This window comes from Candoia aspera, chromosome 1, assembly GCF_035149785.1.
Source record: "Candoia aspera isolate rCanAsp1 chromosome 1, rCanAsp1.hap2, whole genome shotgun sequence".
In the NCBI taxonomy this organism is placed as follows: domain Eukaryota; kingdom Metazoa; phylum Chordata; class Lepidosauria; order Squamata; family Boidae; genus Candoia; species Candoia aspera.
Genome location: NC_086153.1, coordinates 194,580,801 through 194,599,851, shown reverse-complemented (window position 1 = coordinate 194,599,851; position 19,051 = coordinate 194,580,801). Strand labels below are relative to the sequence as shown.

The 19,051-nt window shown below is 39.2% G+C and overlaps 1 protein-coding gene across 1 annotated transcript in view; it reads left to right on the top strand.

Annotated features, from left to right (window-relative positions):
• Positions 1-19,051, top strand: part of CERS6 (ceramide synthase 6) — a 112,885-nt gene that overhangs the window by 72,566 nt on the left and 21,268 nt on the right. The window contains exons 5-6 of the mRNA XM_063292240.1: positions 10,248-10,298; positions 13,253-13,345. Coding sequence (XP_063148310.1) covers positions 10,248-10,298; positions 13,253-13,345 — 144 coding nt within the window. The remainder of the gene's footprint in view (positions 1-10,247; positions 10,299-13,252; positions 13,346-19,051) is intronic.

Genomic DNA, 19,051 nt, shown 5'->3' with positions numbered 1-19,051 from the left:
GTATTTTCTGAATAACAGTATAAATCTGATTCCAATTTTTTTTTCAACTTTTCCACAAGTCCACCAAAGATGGTAGAATGTTCCCACTCCCTGTGAACATTTCCCACAGATGTTTGGTACATTTTTGAACATTTTTGATAATTTATTGGGTGTTAAATACCAACAGAACATCATTTTATAGAGATTTTCTTTTAAGTTATAACATAACATAAATTTTAGCCCTTTTGTCTGCATTTTTTCCCATTGATTCAACTTAATATTATAACCAAAATTTCTAGCCCACTTTACCATGCACTTTTAACTTGTTCATCTTCCAGATTCATTTGTAATAGGAATTTATACTTTTTAGTTATCATATGTTGATTGTTCATACATAATTGTTGCTCAAGAATTGATAACTTCATTTACAAATCTAAAGTTCTTTTTGTCCAATTTAAAGTGTTCAAACAGTTGCCTATAGCTAAACCAGTGCCATAAATACCCTTCTGTCTCCAATTTTTCTCTTGTTTTAAACACCAGTTTACCCTCCTCAAAAGTTAGTAAGTCTTTGTATCGTAACCATTTTTCTTCTCCCACACTCTCTTGCCTTGTAAATGCCTCCTGAGGAGATAACCACATGGGAACATTAGGTATCAGTCTAAGTTTATATTTATCCCAGATCCTTAATAAAGTCTTTCTAATATAATGATTTTTAAACTCCTTATTTATCTTTGCTTTATCATACCATAAGTGCACATGCCATCCGAATCTTAACTCGTGCCCCTCACGTTGTAGCAATTTTTTATATCCTAACATTATCTAATCTTTAATCCACATAAAACAGCATGCCTCAAAATACAATTTCAGATCTGGTAACCCCAAACCTCCTCATTCTTTTGCATCCTGAAGCAATTTATATTTAATTCTAGGATTTTTACCCTGCCAAATAAACCCTGAGATATCTTTTTGCCATTGTTTAAAAATTGCATCTGCTGATATAATCAGTATTGTTTGAAAGAGAAATAGCATCCTAGGTAATACATTCATTTTAATTACAGAAATCCTCCCCAAAACGGATAGATGTAGTTTCTTCCATCTTGAAAAATATTTTTTCACTTCATTCCAGATTTTATTGTAATTGTTTTGAAACAATTCAACATTTTTAGTTGTCAGAAGTACTCCCAAATATTTGATCTTTTTCTCAATCTTAAACCCCATTTTTCTAATCAACAATTCTTGATTAATGATTGTCATATTTTTAGTTAACATTTTCATTTTTTGTTTGTGTACTTTAAAGCCTGCCAGGGATCCATACTCTTTTATTTTTTTTATCAAATATTCAGCCGATTCCACTGGATCTTGTATTAATAACACTAAATCATCGGCAAAAGCCCTTAACTTAAAAACCTCCTTTTTAATTTTTAACCCTTTTATTTGCTCATCACCTCTAATATCCCTATTAAGAACCTCCAAAACTAAAATAAAGAGCAGAGGTGATAATGGGCATCCTTGTCTTGTTGCTTTTTCAATCTTACAGGCTTCTGTCAATTCTTCATTCACAATTATGTTAGCTCTTTGTGAGGTATAAATTGACCTGATTCCCTTTGTAAATGGTTTTCCGAATTCCATACTTTCCAGTACTTTAAACATAAAGATCCAATTTAAATTATCAAACGCTTTTTCTGCATCTAAGAATATAAGAGCCATTTGGCAGTCATTATAGTATTGTAGATATTCTATAGTATCTAACACAATTTGTACATTATCTTTTATTTGTCTGTCAGGTAAAAATCCACATTGGTCCTGATGAACATCCTGTAGAATTATTTTCAACCTTTCTGCTAATACCGATGCAGATATTTTATAATCATTATTTAACAGTGATATTGGTCTATAATTTCTAGTCAAGGAGGGGTCCTGTTCTTCTTTTAATATAAGACTAATATTTGCTTCCTTCCACATATCTGGTATTGGTAATCCTGACAAAATTGAGTTCATTAATTCCTTAAAAGGTCCAATAATCTGTTCACTAAAACATTTATATCTTGCAGAAAATCCATTGGGTCCTTGTGTTTTTCCTAACTTAAGTTTCTTTATAGCTTCTAATATTTCCAAATCCGTTATAGGATTATTTAATATTAGTCTCTAATCTTGTGAGAGTTTTGGTAGTTTAAGTTTAGCTAAATACTCCTCGATTTTTTTCCACTGAGATCTCCTGTTTTTGATATAGATTAGAAAAAAAATTATGAAATACTTTTTTAAAATTTTTATTTTCCACGAATTCTACATTACCTTCCTTAATTTTAATGATCATTTTCTTCTCTCTTTCTTTCCTTAATTTAAAGGCCAGCCATCTTCCTGGTTTATTGGCATGTTCAAAATGTCTTTGCTTAGCATATTGTAATTTCTTTTTGATTTCTTTTACCATTAACACTGAAACTTGCTGATGCAATAATTAAAGCTGGTGCAGAATATTATTATCAGATGGGGTTTTTTTGTAGTTCCTTTTCTTTTAATTTAATCTGCTCCATAACCCTTTGTAATTTCTGTTGAAATTTTTTCTTTATGATTCTCTTGTGATATATAAATTGCCCTCTCATAACTGCTTTACTCTTATCCCAAACAGTTTTTATATCAACTTCATTATCCAGGTTTATCTCAAAAAACTCTTTTAACTTTCTTTTACAATCCTCTAGAACTTCTTTTTTCAAAATGGTTTCATTCAATCTCCACCAAAAAGTTCCTAATCATTTCTTAATTACCATACTTACAGGGTTATGGTTGGAGAATATTCTAGGTAAAATATCAAGTTTCAAAATTTTATTAGCTAAATCTATTGAAGTCCAGATCATATCTATTCTTGAAAGAGATTTATATTGGTATATTGTTTTCTGCTACAGATTAAGGTTACTATGGTAACTAATCATTTTGGCCAGGTGAAGAGGTTGAATTTAATTGTCCTTTTTTTAGGTGTTAATAGTTGCATAGCCTGAAGCGAGGGCAGTTTGCTTGTTACTTAGTTCCTTCTCTTTAGGCTTGCAGAGAGTATGCAGCTGAGGGAGTAATCTCTCCTCTTTGAGAGCCTGTGAAAATGCAAAGCCTGAAAATATGTTTTTGTACTTTCTGTAAATAAATTTATTTTTATAGAAATGCCTGGTGTGTGACTTTTCTGATCTCTCCTGGGCCAAATGCTTTCTAGCACTCTGCTAACAGGTTATGGGCCCAGTAAGCAACCCAGTAAGCCCAGTAAAACCCCAGAGAGAATAGAGAGATCAGCTCCACACCTCATGCACAATTTAAAGGCAGGTAGCAAAGACCTGGGACGCAGTGGCGCTGCGGGTTAAACCGCTGAGCTGCCGATCGGAAGGTCGGTGGTTCAAAACCGCGCGGCGGGGTGAGCTCCCGTTGTTAATCCCAGCTCCTGCTCACCTAGCAGTTCGAAAACATGCAAATGTGAGTAGATCAATAGGTACCGCTTCAGCGGGAAGGTAACGGCGTTCCGTGTCGTCATGCTGGCCACATGACCCGGAAGTGTCTATGACAACGCCGGCTCCAAGGCTTAGAAACGGAGATGAGCACCGCCCCCTAGAGTCGGACACGACTGGGCTTTACGTCAAGGGAAACCTTTACCTTTACCTCTTAGCAAAGACCTGTGAAGATTTTCTTTGGAGCCGCCTGGAGATTTTCCAGCAACTGCCGGTCTACAGGACAAAAAAGCCAGCTGAGATGACTTGCAAAAGAAGGAAGAAGCCATGGCTACCTCCCAGCCCTCAGCGATGCCTCTGGAGCACCTATCAGAGACCAACTATTTGAATTGGGCCCTGAAGATGGAGATGTATCTTCGCAGAGAGAATCTTTGGCTGTCAATTGGTGAGCAAACCCCCCCAAATCCCAGTGCTGAATGGCTGAGACAGGATGAGCGGGCTAGAGCCACCATTATCCTGGGAGTTGAGGACAGTCAGCTAGTCCACGTGCAAGGTATGCAGTCTGCAAAGCAACTTTGGGATGCTTTGAGAGACTTGTATGTAAAGTCAACAGCAGGGAGTAAAGTTACCCTGACAAAAAAGCTGTACAAAGCCTACCTAGCAGAGGGAGATAGCCTTCCTGAGCACCTGCATTATATTCAGCAGCTGTTTGTTGAGTTGCAGGAGAGAGGAATGGAATTTACACCTCTCACAAAATCCTATATCCTCCTGTCCTCACTGAATGAAACGTGGGACACACTGATTTGACCCTGGAGGCTATGCCTGAAGCAGACCTCACCTCTTTGTATGTTACACAGCACTTACTCGCTGAATGGGAGAAGAGAGAGGAAAGATCCCCCTTCATCTCTTCTGGAAAGCTGCAATACAAGAAAAGAAGGGAAAAGAAGCTGAGGCCACAGCACTAGCCAGCCAGCGATGCTTCACTTGTGGTTCAGCTGGACATTTGCAGAAAGACTGTGCCTTGAGACCCAAGAGTAGAAAGACAGAGAAGAAGAACACAAGGGCAACACAGAAGAAGGCTCTTCAGACAAGCCAAATTGCACAGGTTGCTGAGAAGGGTAATTCTGATGTACGGGTGTTAGATTCTGGGGCCAATTGTCATTTATGTAATTGTAAAAGCTCTTTTGTGTCACTGTCTAAAACTGAAAGACAAAGTGTATCTTTGGCTGATGGGTCTGTGACCAAAATTATGGGACAAGGTGACTTGTATTTATCCTGCTTGGGAGAAACTGTAAAAGGTGTGTTGTATGTGCCAAATTTACAATCAAATCTTTTATCTGTGGCACAATTGGCTGCAACAGGGTATGTCATAACATTTAAGAAAAATGGTTGTGAGATACATAAACATGGGAAATTATGTGCTACTGGTATGTTAAAAGACTCCTTGTACATGGTGCAAAATGCAAGGAAGCCAAGCTGCAAGGCTGCAGTTGGCAACACTCCAATTTATATCTCTCCGAATAAAAGGTATAATCTCTTGCTAGTCCATTTTTATGTCTCCAAGCATCAAAATACCAAATTTTCCATTAAATCAAAAAAGGACTTTGGTAGCTTTCCCTGTTTGATTTTGATTTGTTTCTCCGATACTCTATCTAACAATGGTGTCATAACTCCATTCCAGTCTCCTAACAGGGTTGAATATGAGCAGGCTGAAAGTTCATCTAAAAGTTTCAAATAAAATTTATTTTTTCCCTCATTCGGAGCATATACTCCCACTACCATTATTTTCATACCATTTAACTCTAATTCAATTCCCACAAATCTACCATGATCATCTGCAAATATCAAATGTGGTTTCAGATAAGGTTTAACATAAATTACAGTTCCATTAATTTTCTTTACATTCACTGAAACAAATTCTTGCCCCAAATTCTTATTTATTAAATATTTTATATCTTTTTTCCTTATATGTGTCTCTTGCAAACAAATCACATCACATCTTAACTTGTTTAAATGATAAACTTTTTTCCTTTTTTTGTGGGGCATTTGCACCATTTATATTCCAAGGGAGGAATTTCAAATCCATATTGATGCAGGTACTTGCTCTGAATCTCTCTCAGTAGAAGTTCTTTCTTCTCTAACTAATGTGCCTTCCTTTCTTTTAATTCTACCTGCCTCTTGTTCTAATTCCCTTCTGTATCTCTCTAAAAAATTTTTAGCTTTAGAAATTGTAGTCAGTTTAAACCTTTTTTTTTTAAACGTAAAATTCAGTCGTCCTAATCTTTCCCAACATAAAGGCACTTTATTTCTTTTCAACATGTCTGTCAAAAAACCATATTCCTTCCTTTTCTTTAGAATCCTCACTGAGATTTCTTTAAGTACAGTTATCTCTTCTCCAGCAATATTAAGTTTGGCATCATAGTTTGTAAGATTAAATCTCTCACCTTCCTTCTAGAAAACTCGATTAGCATGTCTCTTGGTTTATTGTGCATTTCAACATATTCAGAGTTAATATGGAAAATCTTCTCTATTTCATCTACCATCCTATCTTCTTCCCGATCAATTGCAGATGCTAAAGCTTGGGCTACCTTTTCCTTTAATTCTTCTTCTTTGAACTCTGGTATTCCCCTAAATCTTAAACAGAATTCTTTATCTCTTAATTCTAACAGTGCAAGTCTGTCCAATTCATTTCCACTTTCTGTTTCTAACCTATCAACTCTGTCATTAACTTTTTAAATCTCTCCCTCCCATTTCTTTTCCATCTTCTCTAACCTTTGATCACGTCTTCTTTCCAAATCAGTAAATTTTTGCTCCAATGATTGATTAACACTTTGAATAATTGTCTGTGAAGTTTTATAAGTGTATTCCTCAAACATTGCCTTCATCCAATCCCCTTCCCCCAACCCACATCTAGTCTGTTTTCTAGTATTCATAATTTAATTTAATTTATATTCAATTATATTTCCACTTTAAGTCTCCTTCTGTTAACCTCAACCTTAAATGGAGGAAAGCAAACAGTAATGGCGTTTCTATATTGCACAAACTGATTCACACCTCCTGCTCAAATCATAAAGTCCTTTGGATGACATGAGAAACCAACTGAAAAAGCCTGGAAATAATGAGGAGCTCACCAAGAGAAAGTAACTTTCTACAATAACAGGTAGTCTCTTCCAGCTTCACTATTTAAGTAACCCATAATTAGTTTAGAGGTGAGGTGGTCAGACATATTGTTCTTTCAGAAGACTTCAGACGTGGCTTCTACTTGCTGTTACTCGCGCTTCCCAGCTGGCTCTCCCGTTCGATCACAGCTGGCTCTCCCGTTTTTTCAGCATTCACCAGCTGTCTGGAAGACACACAGAGCAATTCGTCGGCTTCTCCGAGCCTGGAGATTGCTTCGACTTCAGAAAAATAATTCCTAAGACTCTCGATACATGTCGTGTTGTAAGTCCTAGCAAAGAGACTACGCTAGGACCGTCCGTCCACCATTGCTCCTCAACCGGAAGTTCCCATTTTCTTGGCAAGATTTTTCAGAAGTGGTTTGCCCTTGCCTGCTCCTCAGGGTGAAGAGAAGATGACCAGCTCAAAGCCACCCAGTTGGCTTTCATAACTAAGGCAGAAATATAGCTCATGGGGTCCTGGTTTGTAGCCTGGTGCCTTAAATCACTACACCAAAATGGTTCTTTTCTTAAATATACCTTGGAAGAAATTATTACTGTATTTTGTTTTTGATTTCTCTCTATTAGAAATGAATTTGCTTCTCCTCTGCTTATACAGTATTGGGCTGTATTGTGTTTAGCTGTCTGGGACATGGCCATGCAGACTGCTAGAGGTGATGTGCCAATTTCTTCCAACTGGTGACTCAGTTATGTCTCTTTGGGTTCATCCTCATGTTCCCCTAACTGTGGCACAAACATAGTTTGCCAATCAGTTTCTTATACCGTGTCTTATGAGGAAGCTTAAATTTGTATTTAGCTGTTTCAGTTTTAAAGTAATGTTTCCCCTCTTTTCCAAACACAACTTTTGTTATGGACATGATGTAGTGCACTTCATTGATTATGTGGTTGCTGAAGCAGTCAGGGATGGTTTCTGCCTAGCTTCTGTTGACCAATTTAGGCTGATGCAGGGCTGATATTAGGCTCATACTTCCCTCTGCTTGCTGGGCACTGCCCTCCATGATACATTTGTCTTAGGCTGCAGGAGAGACACCTGTCTGCCGCAGAATTATGGGCCCTCTTAATGCTTGACTGGTACTTTCCAAAACACTTGTCAGATCTTACACAAGCTCCTTTTAAATACAGGTTTAGCGCTCTTGCAAAAGACAACTAGATCTGGTTTTTAAGCCCGGATACAGTGTTCTTTTGAAAGAATACTAGGCTTCTCTTTAAAGGCAGTGCTGCGCAGCCCTGCACTGTGTAGAAGGGTTGTTTAAATTGGGAAAGAAAGCCTGGTTCGGCCAGCTGAGTATTGCTGGTTCTGTCACCACTGGGTGCATTATGGGTTTTCTGCTGCTTCTGCAAACAGGATGTTTAGTGTGAACATACTTTTTATTGTTTTTATTACTTGGGTGGGTGGATATCATCTTTTCGCCTGCTGCAGTCTGGCTCCAGCCCTGTTCATGGGCAACTTCCACTGCTGCCAGCTATAAAGAGGGACTGGAATTACTGCCAGTAACTGCCAACCTTCTTATTGTGGCAAAAGAGGACTCAGCAATTGGGATAGGAAATTTTATGCTGGCATACTTCTTTGCTGGTGGAGAGGACTTCAACCTGGCCATCTGCCTGTGCCCTGAATGATTTGAAAATGTTTAGTTAGAAGTATAAGTATCAGGAAGAAGCCCTTTTAAAACATCCTTTAGTTAAGGTAAATGGATAAGTAGACCTACAGAACAAGCTAACGAAGAAAATTTGTAGAGGAAGAGCAGGTGATGAAGACCAGACTCGGTATTTCTGATGAATTATTTGAATATTTCAAACTGATGAATCACAATTTAACCATCCTAAAAAAATTCCTCATTATCTACTAGTTCAAGACTAATAGTTTTTGTGGTTATTGTTTATGCTGCCTTCTGTTCAAGGAGCAATGAATAGCATAAATTGTTTTCCTTCTGCATACATCCCTGCTGCTACCATTTTAATCTTACAATCAATAGGTGAGAACAGAACTAGAAGTTGATGGTGGCACCCACTATTTTTGATCCCCTCTTCTTTCTCTTTATGATATTCTCTTTTCTTTATTCCAAGTTAGAGGGAAAAGAGAGATTACTCTTGCCAAAAATTTGGAGTGATTATGTTTGGAAACTGGACCAAGGGCTATGTGAAAGTACAATTATCAATTAGTTTTGCACTAGCTTCTTTTAGTGACTGGTTACAAGATTTTACAGTAACTAGGCAAAAATATTTTGGGTTGATTGTTGAGCCAGCAAGAACATTACGTTACAATCCCAAGGATTTTCCTTCTTCTTTAGGTTTGAAAATCTGAAATCACCTAGAAAGAAGTGGCAAGCTTCAAAATGGCTGTTTGTTGGGATGCATTTCCCCAGTTTTGCCCTGTTAAGAAAGAACTAAAATATATATATTCAGTTCTCTCTTATTTTTTATTCATTGCATTGTGTAATTGCTTACTTGTTTTCTGATAATCATACCTGCAGCCCAGATCAGTAATTAGCCCTTTACTAAGCTGACTACTCTGTAGTTCGTTTCCTTAAAATTAAGATAAACTATTCAGTAAAATGATTCTTCAGGTTTACTTCAAATTTACAAACGCTTTCAGGAAAATATAATGGATCCTTTTATAGCTTAAGAAAAATAAATTCATCTTTCAGTATAAATGTACAGTAGATAGGTGTAGTGTGCATACAACATGTAACAAAAATTCATTGAGCTGCATATTACTAGTAAAATGGCAATAACTTTGGTTATGACTTTTATATTGCCAGAATCCAAGCAAAGGCACAATACAAAGTAAAAGGCTGCCTTTCAGGATACTACTTCAAAGGAAGGACTAAATGTGTCTATGTTCATCATTGTTTCAGCGTTTGAGGGAAAGGATGGAGAGATTGTGATGACTGTTGATTCTGTGTCATCAACTTGTGTAAGAATTGCTATCACAGAATATAAACTCCTCCTAAGAGAATATACAACTCTTTAATATTTAAATGACTTATTTTAAAATGTGTTTTGGGCTGCTAATAGCTATTAGCTTCATTTCCTAAATGGAACCACTCTCTATCCATAGCCAGAATGCTTAATTATTTTCAGACATTTGGACGAAAATCAAGAGACAACCATTGCTGTCCTTTTTGACTTTTGAGGCCTTGTGGGAAAGAAAATTATGGACTAATGGATCTTGGTATCATTCAGCATGGCAGAACTTAGTTTCTAATGAGGACTCGCGTGTGAACTGAGTATCTCATGGACATAAGCAAAACATTAAAACTGAAAATAATTGGCCTTGAGGTATGACCTTAATAATACTGCGTTATTTATTTATTTATTTATTTATTTATTTATTAATTATTCAAATTTCTATTACCGCCCATCTCCCCCCAAAGAGGGGGACTCTCTTAGTTACCTAATTGTACTAAGTCATGTTTCAAATAACCATGGTTTGCTGAATCAATCATAGTTGGCTAGAATCCCACAACACGCTAAGCTAACCTTGATTTACAAATGATAATGGTTGAATTCATATGTCATGCTAAGCAACAGATAGGTATGCCTTCTTCTGGCAGGGTCAAATGAATGTGTTTCAAATGTCCATAAAATTCAGTTGCACTGCCCTGCAAGTATTTAATCTTGTTTTTTTCTCTTCTTTTTCTCTCTTGCTCATTTGTTTTTTTTAAAGACTCCCTGGCTATGGAACACAAAGCAGTGCTGGGTTGGTTACCCGTATCAGGTAAAACAATAACAAAAAACTGTGTGACACAGCATGAATGTAAAATACTGAACGTGTAATTGCAAGAGCCTTTGAAATAGCTATAGCTGTCATCTTCCAGCATAGCCATTCACTTCATGCATTTGGTCTAGGTCTAGACTTCAATTCCCAGAATTTCACACATCTTAAAGTTGCCAAGTTTGAAAAGCACTGGTCTAGGTGGTAAAAGGGAGGAGGAGCTGGCACTTGGGGAAGGGAGTCTGTTTGGTTTTTCCACTGCCTACTGTTACGATCATCTGTTCCTCAGTAGTCAGTGACAAGGCGGGATATCACGTTTAAAGAAGAAGCTTTGGAGTGGACAAAGCAGAAGAAATGGGGAAGCTAGAAATTCCGCAACCCAGGGCCGCAACTGGGGGGGGCAAGCGGGGCATGTGCCCTGGGCGCCGTGCTGGGGGGGCGCCAAAATGGGCGTGGAATCCATGTTTGCCCCGGGTGACATAGGCCCTAGTTGCGGCCCTGCCTCAACCCCTTGGGAGGGAAGGATGTTGAGGACTTTTCCAACCTGCTTAAAAAAATACCAGATCTGAACTGCAGCATGACTATTATGCAGTGGTAGTGAAAAATATCTTAGTATGAAGTCACAACTGGCCTAGACCAGATTTGCAAATTGGTCTCACCTGATAGTAAAAAGAAAAATAAAGTGACCTTGAGGAACTGACAGGCTTTTTCAGTGGGGAAACCCTATGGGATATAATGAAGGGGATCAAATTAAGGAGGAGGGTCTACCAGGTTTGTTGGAATGGGGATGTCTTCTGTTTATGTAAGTGTTTTCTATTTATTCTGGATCCAAGCTGAATTTACAAAAGAATGCCAGGGCATTTTTTTCCAAGCCTATTCAGAGAGTGTGGAGAACCATTTTGAGTTGACATCAGGGGAGGAAGACATAAGAACTGCAGCTGCTATAAAGTAGTGACTCTTAGTTGCCTTCAGCTGCATAGAAAATTGGATCCCATCAAGCCTGTCTAAAAATTTAATAAGTTTTAAAACTGAATGACTAGGGTAACACCCCCACTCCAAGAACTGGTTGCTCTTTGTCTTCCAGGTGCAATTCAAGGTGCTGGTTGTCACCTTTAAGGCATCCGTGCCTGGGTATTTGCAGAACTGCCTTCTCCTAGAAGTTCTAATAGAGCATGCTCTCTACATGTCCTCTTGATCAGAGACTGCCACCTTCAGGGGCTGCAGAAATATGCCTTTTCAGTTGCCACTCTCCTCCTATAGAATAGTATCCTACCACCACCACCTCCCAATTCAAGCAGCCCTCTCCCTACAGTAGCCTTCAGGAAATTAGCAAAAACCTTGCTGTTCAATCAGGCCATTCATGATAACTCTCCCTCCTGAGGAGGAATGGATTTTGTTCTTTCAAATGTGTCTCCCAGTTTTATGTCATGGTTATTTGATTGATTGATTGATTGATTGATTGATTTTATTTAAAAGGCTTATATAGCCACCCATCTTATGTATCATAACATGGACTGCTGACAAAACAATAGAAACATCAAAAAGCCATAAAAACCTAACAAACACTCTCAAAGTCAACTCTCCCCCATACATCAGCATTCAGCTGTACTGGGTTCCAGCCTCACTCACTCCAGCACACTGAGGATACTGTACCCAATGCCTCTGGATGACCTCCCCCAGCAGTCTCATTTAATTTTAAAGAGGAGGGGTGAGAGACCTGAGCTCTGATGCACCCCATATTGCAGGGGCCTAGGACTTGACATCTCCCCCACCCCAGCAACATCAACTGGAACCAGCTTGCAGGAAGGAGAACCACTGCAAAACAGTGTCCCCTCCCAACTCCCCAAAACAGTCCAGAACAGCCTTTCTCAACCTTTTGACCCAGGAGGAACCCTTGAAATATTTTTCAGGCCTCGGGGAACCCCTGCACATTCAGGCTCAAAGATAGGCCAGAAGCTGCAAAATGATTATATTTGTTTCATGGGTAGGCTTGTATATGTGCATTAACAGTGTTCTTAAGCTAAAAATAAAGAATGAAACTTACCTCTTTAATGTGAAGTTGCCCGCATTTGAAATAATTTCTTTAAATAAATCGTGATCTCCCAGGGAACCCCTAGTGACCTCTCATGGAACCCTAGGGTTCCATGAAACCCTGGTTGAGAAACCCTAGTCCAGAAGAATACCATGATCAATGTTATTGAACACTGCTGAGAGATCCAGGTGGGCTAGGAAGGTTGGATGAAAGTTGTCCAACATAGACCCCCCAAGGATGCCTCTTGAGAAGGGGGGCACACCACTGCCTCCTTCAAGACATTTTTTCTTCTTCCTACTTCAAAGCAAAGCTGACAATACAGGTAAAGAATATTAGCTGTTGCCATCAGTTAGTACTCAAGAAAAACATTAAGAAAAGCATACATTCTTGAATTCTTTCGAATCCTTTTACCAGCAACAGCCATAAGAGGCATTTGTATGTGTGCACTGGGAAGCATAGGATGGACTGCATATGCTCCACTCTGGGTCACATGGAACAGCCAGCAACATTCCAAGCCATTACCCAGCTGTCTCTCCCCTTTGGGATGCATTGTGGGAATTTTTTTTTTCTGGAATGTTTTTCTCTACAGCCCCCAGCTGGAACCAGCCTATTTTCCAACTTGATTTTACTTTTGCCAGCTTCTCCCACGGTACCAAATTTGGTCTCTTTTCATTATGTTTTGGAGAGTTAACCTGCTGATGGACAGACAGACAGAGTCCTGAGCCCCTTTACATAATTTCTTTCCAGTATTCCATTGGGTTGGAAAAAATAAAAACCGTATTGTTCAAAATATTGTTTTAACTCACCAAATCTTCAAAATTGTTATCCAGAAATCTATCAGTCAGGTAAGGATTTGAATTGTTCCCAAAGTTATTGAATTTATCTTGGTGGGGTTTTTAAAATCTTTTTTACTTTTATTCTCCAGCCATTGATGCCCGAGATTCATTACTACTACATACTTGAGCTGTCATTCTATTGGTCCTTAATGTTTTCTCAGTTCATTGACATCAGAAGAAAGGTAAGGGCAATCATTGTTTTGTAAGAACAATGCTGTTTGATAGAACTGCATAACATCACTTTGACACGTATACACTGAAATAGCACCAAGGACTGTGCAAAGCATTTGAGCCATTGTGTATCACCCTTCAAAGCATTAAATCAGCCACATCTTTTATGGGACTTATACAGCTGATTTAAACATTGTTCCCAACTGTCTCTACTGTGTGTATATGCATAGTTGCTTTACTTTGTTGGCAGTCCCAGTAAAAATATTGTCTGCATGCACATATAAAAGTAAGTTCTTCATCTGTGCTGATGTGCTTTCCAAAGCACTTCTTTTGAATGCTTTGCACAGCCCTATTAGCAGTATCTTAATTCTGACTGTCCAGGGCAACATAAGTTTAGAGTTAAGACTACAGCTGTGAATGTATTATATTTTCAGGAAACAATATGCAGTCAGATTGCATAATCTGCTGATGTTATTGGACTAGGCTGAGATAGTTTTAATATATTTTGGGAGCTGGTAACAATATTGACCACTGGTTAATTAGTACAGTAGTAACCATCTTATTCAGATTGTATTAAAGTGTTCTAGGAAATATTTATCTTTTATGTGTCATTAAATGTTCAGATCTACAGACTTCAGCACCCAGAATTCCCTAGTTAGCACAACTGTTGCTGAGAATTCTGGGAATTGAACTCAACACAACTGGAGGGCACCTAAGTTTGGGGGCAGATGTACTAAAGAATAATTTAAAATGGCATATCCCAACCTGATATTCTTCTGAGACTGAACTTAACATGCTAGTGGAAATCACCATAGTTGACTGTAGACACCAGGTTGGGAAAGATTGTATGAGAACATTACTATATACACAAAATCAATTATGCTGGTCACTTAGCAATCAGTTTTCCATGCAACCAAAAATATCCTTGTGTAATTCGCAGCCTAGTATTATTGTTATTATTGTTATTACTGTTGTTTTTTTAATCAGAAAACAAAATTGTTCCTAGAGGAACAATATCTCACACAGGTGCCTGCATGTCTGATCTGGAAGTAGGATTTAATATCCTGGTGGGAATAAAAATGGGTATTCACTTTCAGCTGGCTAGTATTGCATGCTTCAGGATTTCATAGCTATTCCTGAGAAGATTGAAAAGAAAAGGCACTCTGCAGAGCCTGATGCTGCTGTAAAGGCTTCTCATGCCGTTCACATTGTGGAAGGTCACAGGTTTTCTCTGACTTAAATTATTTAGTGGAATACATTATGATTTCAGAACAGTAAGAAATTGTCATTATAATGGGCAAGCTTTTAAGGACTGCTCAAATTAATGTCAAAAATTGCATATACATAACTGAATGTTGATAGATAACTAAATGTGGTTTCCAGCAAGCAAGCATTTATTTATTTCGACTGAGGCACCACCCAACGCCAACTGACTCTGGGCAGTTCACAACTGATAGCCCTATATCTGGTCACTCCCTATCTGTGAAGGAGCTAGGGGGAAGAAAGCATAGTGAAATGGGAAGGTCATGCTTTGGCGGAGGGGGATGGTGCAATTTACTCTCATAATACCTCAGGAAGGCTTCCTGCCACTAAGACTGTACCCAGCTTAGTCAATGGCACTTCAAAGAGAGCAGCTTATTCTGATTGGCTGATTATGTTCTGATCATCCTGCTCGTTATGAACCCTAAACCCTGAATAGACAATGACAGTGGCTCAAAATTCAGTGAGATTTTTCTGGAGACCCAGTACCTCCTGTTTTTCTCCTCAGATTCAGAAGCAGCGAATCAGATATAACAAATCTTACCTACAGACAACTATGGAAGAAACATGCCATAATGATTTTTCCCCCCTGTGTCCTTTGGTTGTTGCTTTCATCTTACCCCAGCCCATGGGGTAAGTGAGCGAGACAGACTTAAATCGTCCTTAGCTGTCTTTACCCATCCACCCACGCACCCCCAGCTCTTAAGCCAATAGTATCCAGCAGCAGCTGGAAGGGGTGTAAAGTCAGTTATGCTTCACCACCTATTAAGTCAGAAGCAAAGTCATGTGACCAGCAGGGTGCAGGATCTGAGCAGCATTTATTGCCATTTCAGACTGATTCAGGCAGATCCCCTTCCCTCAGGTCCCTAATCAGCTTTTGTTACTGCCATTCTGCTGTTGCTCTGTCAAAATTGCACAGTAGTGTAAACTACTCAGCCTGTACTATGAGTACAGTAATTCACATTAATTCTGTGGTCTCAATTTGTTTGAATAGTTAATCAGACATGCTGGAGTTGTGAAACTTCCCAGTTCCCCAGGATAGGAAACACAGTAGAAAAGGCCCATGATTCTGTTCACCATAACAGTTGTGCATCAAGTCAGCAACTTAAAGCTACAAAATCCACTTGGAACAGGACCATCTTCCGCAAGGCACAAGATCAATCCGTCCTACCCAATCATCCCCAGTAGGGCTTCCCTCCCTCTTTCCCCCATGAGACCCAAAGTAAAGTTTGACTCTATCAAACTACTGTACCAATTAACCAGTGGTCAATATTGTTACCAGCTCCCAAAATATATTAAAACTATCTCAGCCTAGTCCAATAACATCAGCAGATTATGCAATCTGACTGCATATTGTTTCCTGAAAATATAATACATTCACAGCTGCAGTCTTAACTCTAGATTTATGTTGCCCTGGACAGTCAGAATTAAGAAATGCAAAGGAAGAACTTGGCTTTTTGACCCCGTCTGTTAGAAAGCCAGAATAGTCTGCCATGCAGAAATACAGACTGAACAATCCTCATGGCAACTTTTTTAAAAAATAAAACAACAACTGCCTTTTGGAACTAAAGTTGGTGGCTTCATTCACATAGCAGTTTTGTACGTTAGCTGAGAGGAAGAGAAGTAGCAAGCCACATCCAGCAACTGGGCAATCCTAGAGTATGGGTGGTTCACCGTATTGCAATGAAAAGACAGATGTACTAACCCCACTGTTTACCCAACAGGAAACTCCTGACAGAAAAACAGCTTCCAATAGAACTGACTCTTGATTCTCAAAGGCGTCTTTCAGTTATTGGTGGGGTATAAATTCCACTGGGCTACCTCTGCTTGGCTGAAGTTTCATGAGCAATATCTGCAGTCCAGTGCATATGATCAGATCAGCATTCTGAGTAAATAACCTGATGGAATAGATTTTTTTTTCATCACTCATAATGAGCCATGAGGGATGAATTATCCTTATTGGCTATCATCATGTGCAGTTTGTGTATTCTTAAGAGGCATGTGTGGGCAGTTTCATTAACTTTTTCCTACATATCACTATACATTTATGGAGTACAGAAAGAATTAAGGGGAGAGAATAGACTACCAAGCAGTTTATGGTTGTCCCAGAATATCTTTCCTGAACATCAGTCAAATTTACCAATGTAACATTTGAGCTTTGGTAGGATGACAAGATCCAGTCTGTTTTGCAAGCTATTACTTTTAGAGACTTACCTCAAAGTCAGTATTTAAACGATCTTAGAAAATGGCTACCGTAATAGAATAAGTTATTGGTGTACTAAATTGTTAAGTTGGGAGGTAGGGATTCAGATTCATGTACAGGGCAATCAAGTGTTTTCAGCAAAAGGAGATGAAATAGTGCCACCTAGTTCAAATCACTGCCTGGCCAAGAGCAGTCTAGATTTGTTCCTTTGCGTGTGAATAGCTGGTACCAGTTTTGAAATTACAGTAGCTGCTAATTACTCTGTGCCATATATGTGTGCATGTGTGTATTTTCTTTTCCAGATTTCTGAAAAAGCTATCTAAATAACTTAGAAAACTGGGGCACTGGGGACCTGATAAAAACAGGAATAATCGGAGTAATTCAGTCAACCTTAGAGAGAAACAGTTTTGACAGTACTAATCCTGCTAATGTGGAATAGTAGAAACTTTTAAGATAGTGGCAACAATAATGCCATAACAAGAATGCATGTCTCTGCCTTCCCATACCCTGTGGCATCTGACAGAGAACAAAGTGTATTTTTATATTAAATACACCAGGGGGCAGCCTCAGGATGTCTCTACATGTTTATTATTTATTTTATTTGTTAAATTTGTATTCCAATCCCACAGTGAGTTTTCATGGCTGAGGGTGCGCTTGAACCTGAGTCTTCCCAATACCAGCCCAAACCACACTGGCTTTCCCACTGCACTGAAATTCATATATAGTGCATTCAGAAAGTATTCAGACCCCCTTCACTTTTTTCAATTTTGTTATGTTGCAGCCTGATACTACAGTCGTTCAAATTCATTTTTTCCTCATTAATCTACACTCAGTACCCCATAATGACAAAGTGAAAACAGAATTTTAGAAATGTCTGTAAATTTATTAAAAAGGAAAAACTGAAATATCACATGTACGTAAGTATTCAGACCCTTTACTCAGTACTCTGTTGAAGCACCTTTGGCAGCAATTACAGCCTCGAGTCTTTTTCCATATGGTGCAACAAACTTTGCACACCTGGATTGGGGGATGTTCTGCCATTCTTCTTTGCAAATCTTCTCAAGCTCAATCAGGTTGGATGGGGATCGTCGGTAGACAGCCATTTTCAGGTCTCTCCAGAGATGTTCAATAGGGTTCAAATCAGGGCTCTGGCTGGGCCATTCTAGGACATTCACAGAGTTGTCCCTAAGCCATCCCTGTATTGTCTTGGCTGTGTGCTTAGGATCATTGTCATGTTGGAAGGTGAACCTTCAGCCCAGTCTGAGGTCCTGAGCACTGTGGAACAGGTTTTCATTGAGGATATCTCTGTACTTTGCTCCATTCAGCTTTCCCTCAACCCTGACCAGTCTCCCAGTACCTGCTGCTGAAAAACACCCCTACAGCATGATGCTGCCACCACCGTGCTTCACTGTTGGGATGGTATTGGGCGGGTGATGAGCGGTGCCTGGTGTCCTCCAGACATAACGTTTAGAATTGAGGCCAACCAGTTCAATCTTGGTTTCATCAGACCAGAGAATCTTGTTCCTCACAGTCTGAGAGTCCTTCAGGTGCTTTTTTGCAAACTCCAAGCGGGCTTTCATGTGTTTTGCACTGAGGAGAGGCTTCCGTCTAGCCACTCTGCCATGAAGCCCAGATCGGTGGAGGGCTGCAGTGATGGTTATCCTTCTGGAACTTTGTCCCATCTCCACACAGGATCTCTGGAGCTCAGTCAGAGTCACCATTGGGTTCTCGGTCACCTCTCTTACTACGGCTCTTCTCCCCTGATTGCTCTGTTTGGCCAGGCGACCAGCTCTTGGAAGAATCCTGGTTGTGCCAAACTTCTTCCATTTGAGAAATATGGAGGCCACTGTACTCTTGGGAACCTTCAGTGCAGCAGAAATTTTTTTGTAGCCTTCCCCAGATCTGTGCCTTGCAATAATCCTGTCTCTGAGCTCTGCAGGCAGTTCCTCTGACCTCATGGCTTTTGCTCTGATACAGTATGCGTTGTTAGCTGTGAGGCCTTCTATAGAGAGGTGTGTGCCTTTCCAAATCATGTCCAATCAATTTAATTTACCACAGTGGACTCCAATCAAGGTGTAGAAACAGCTCAGCAACTATCAAGAGAAATGGGAGGCACCTGAGCTAAATTTCAAGTGTTGTTGCAAAGGGTCTGAATACTTACGTACATGTGATATTTCAGTTTTTCCTTTTTAATAAATTTACAGACATTTCTAAAATTCTGTTTTCATTTTGTCATTATGAGGTACTGAGTGTA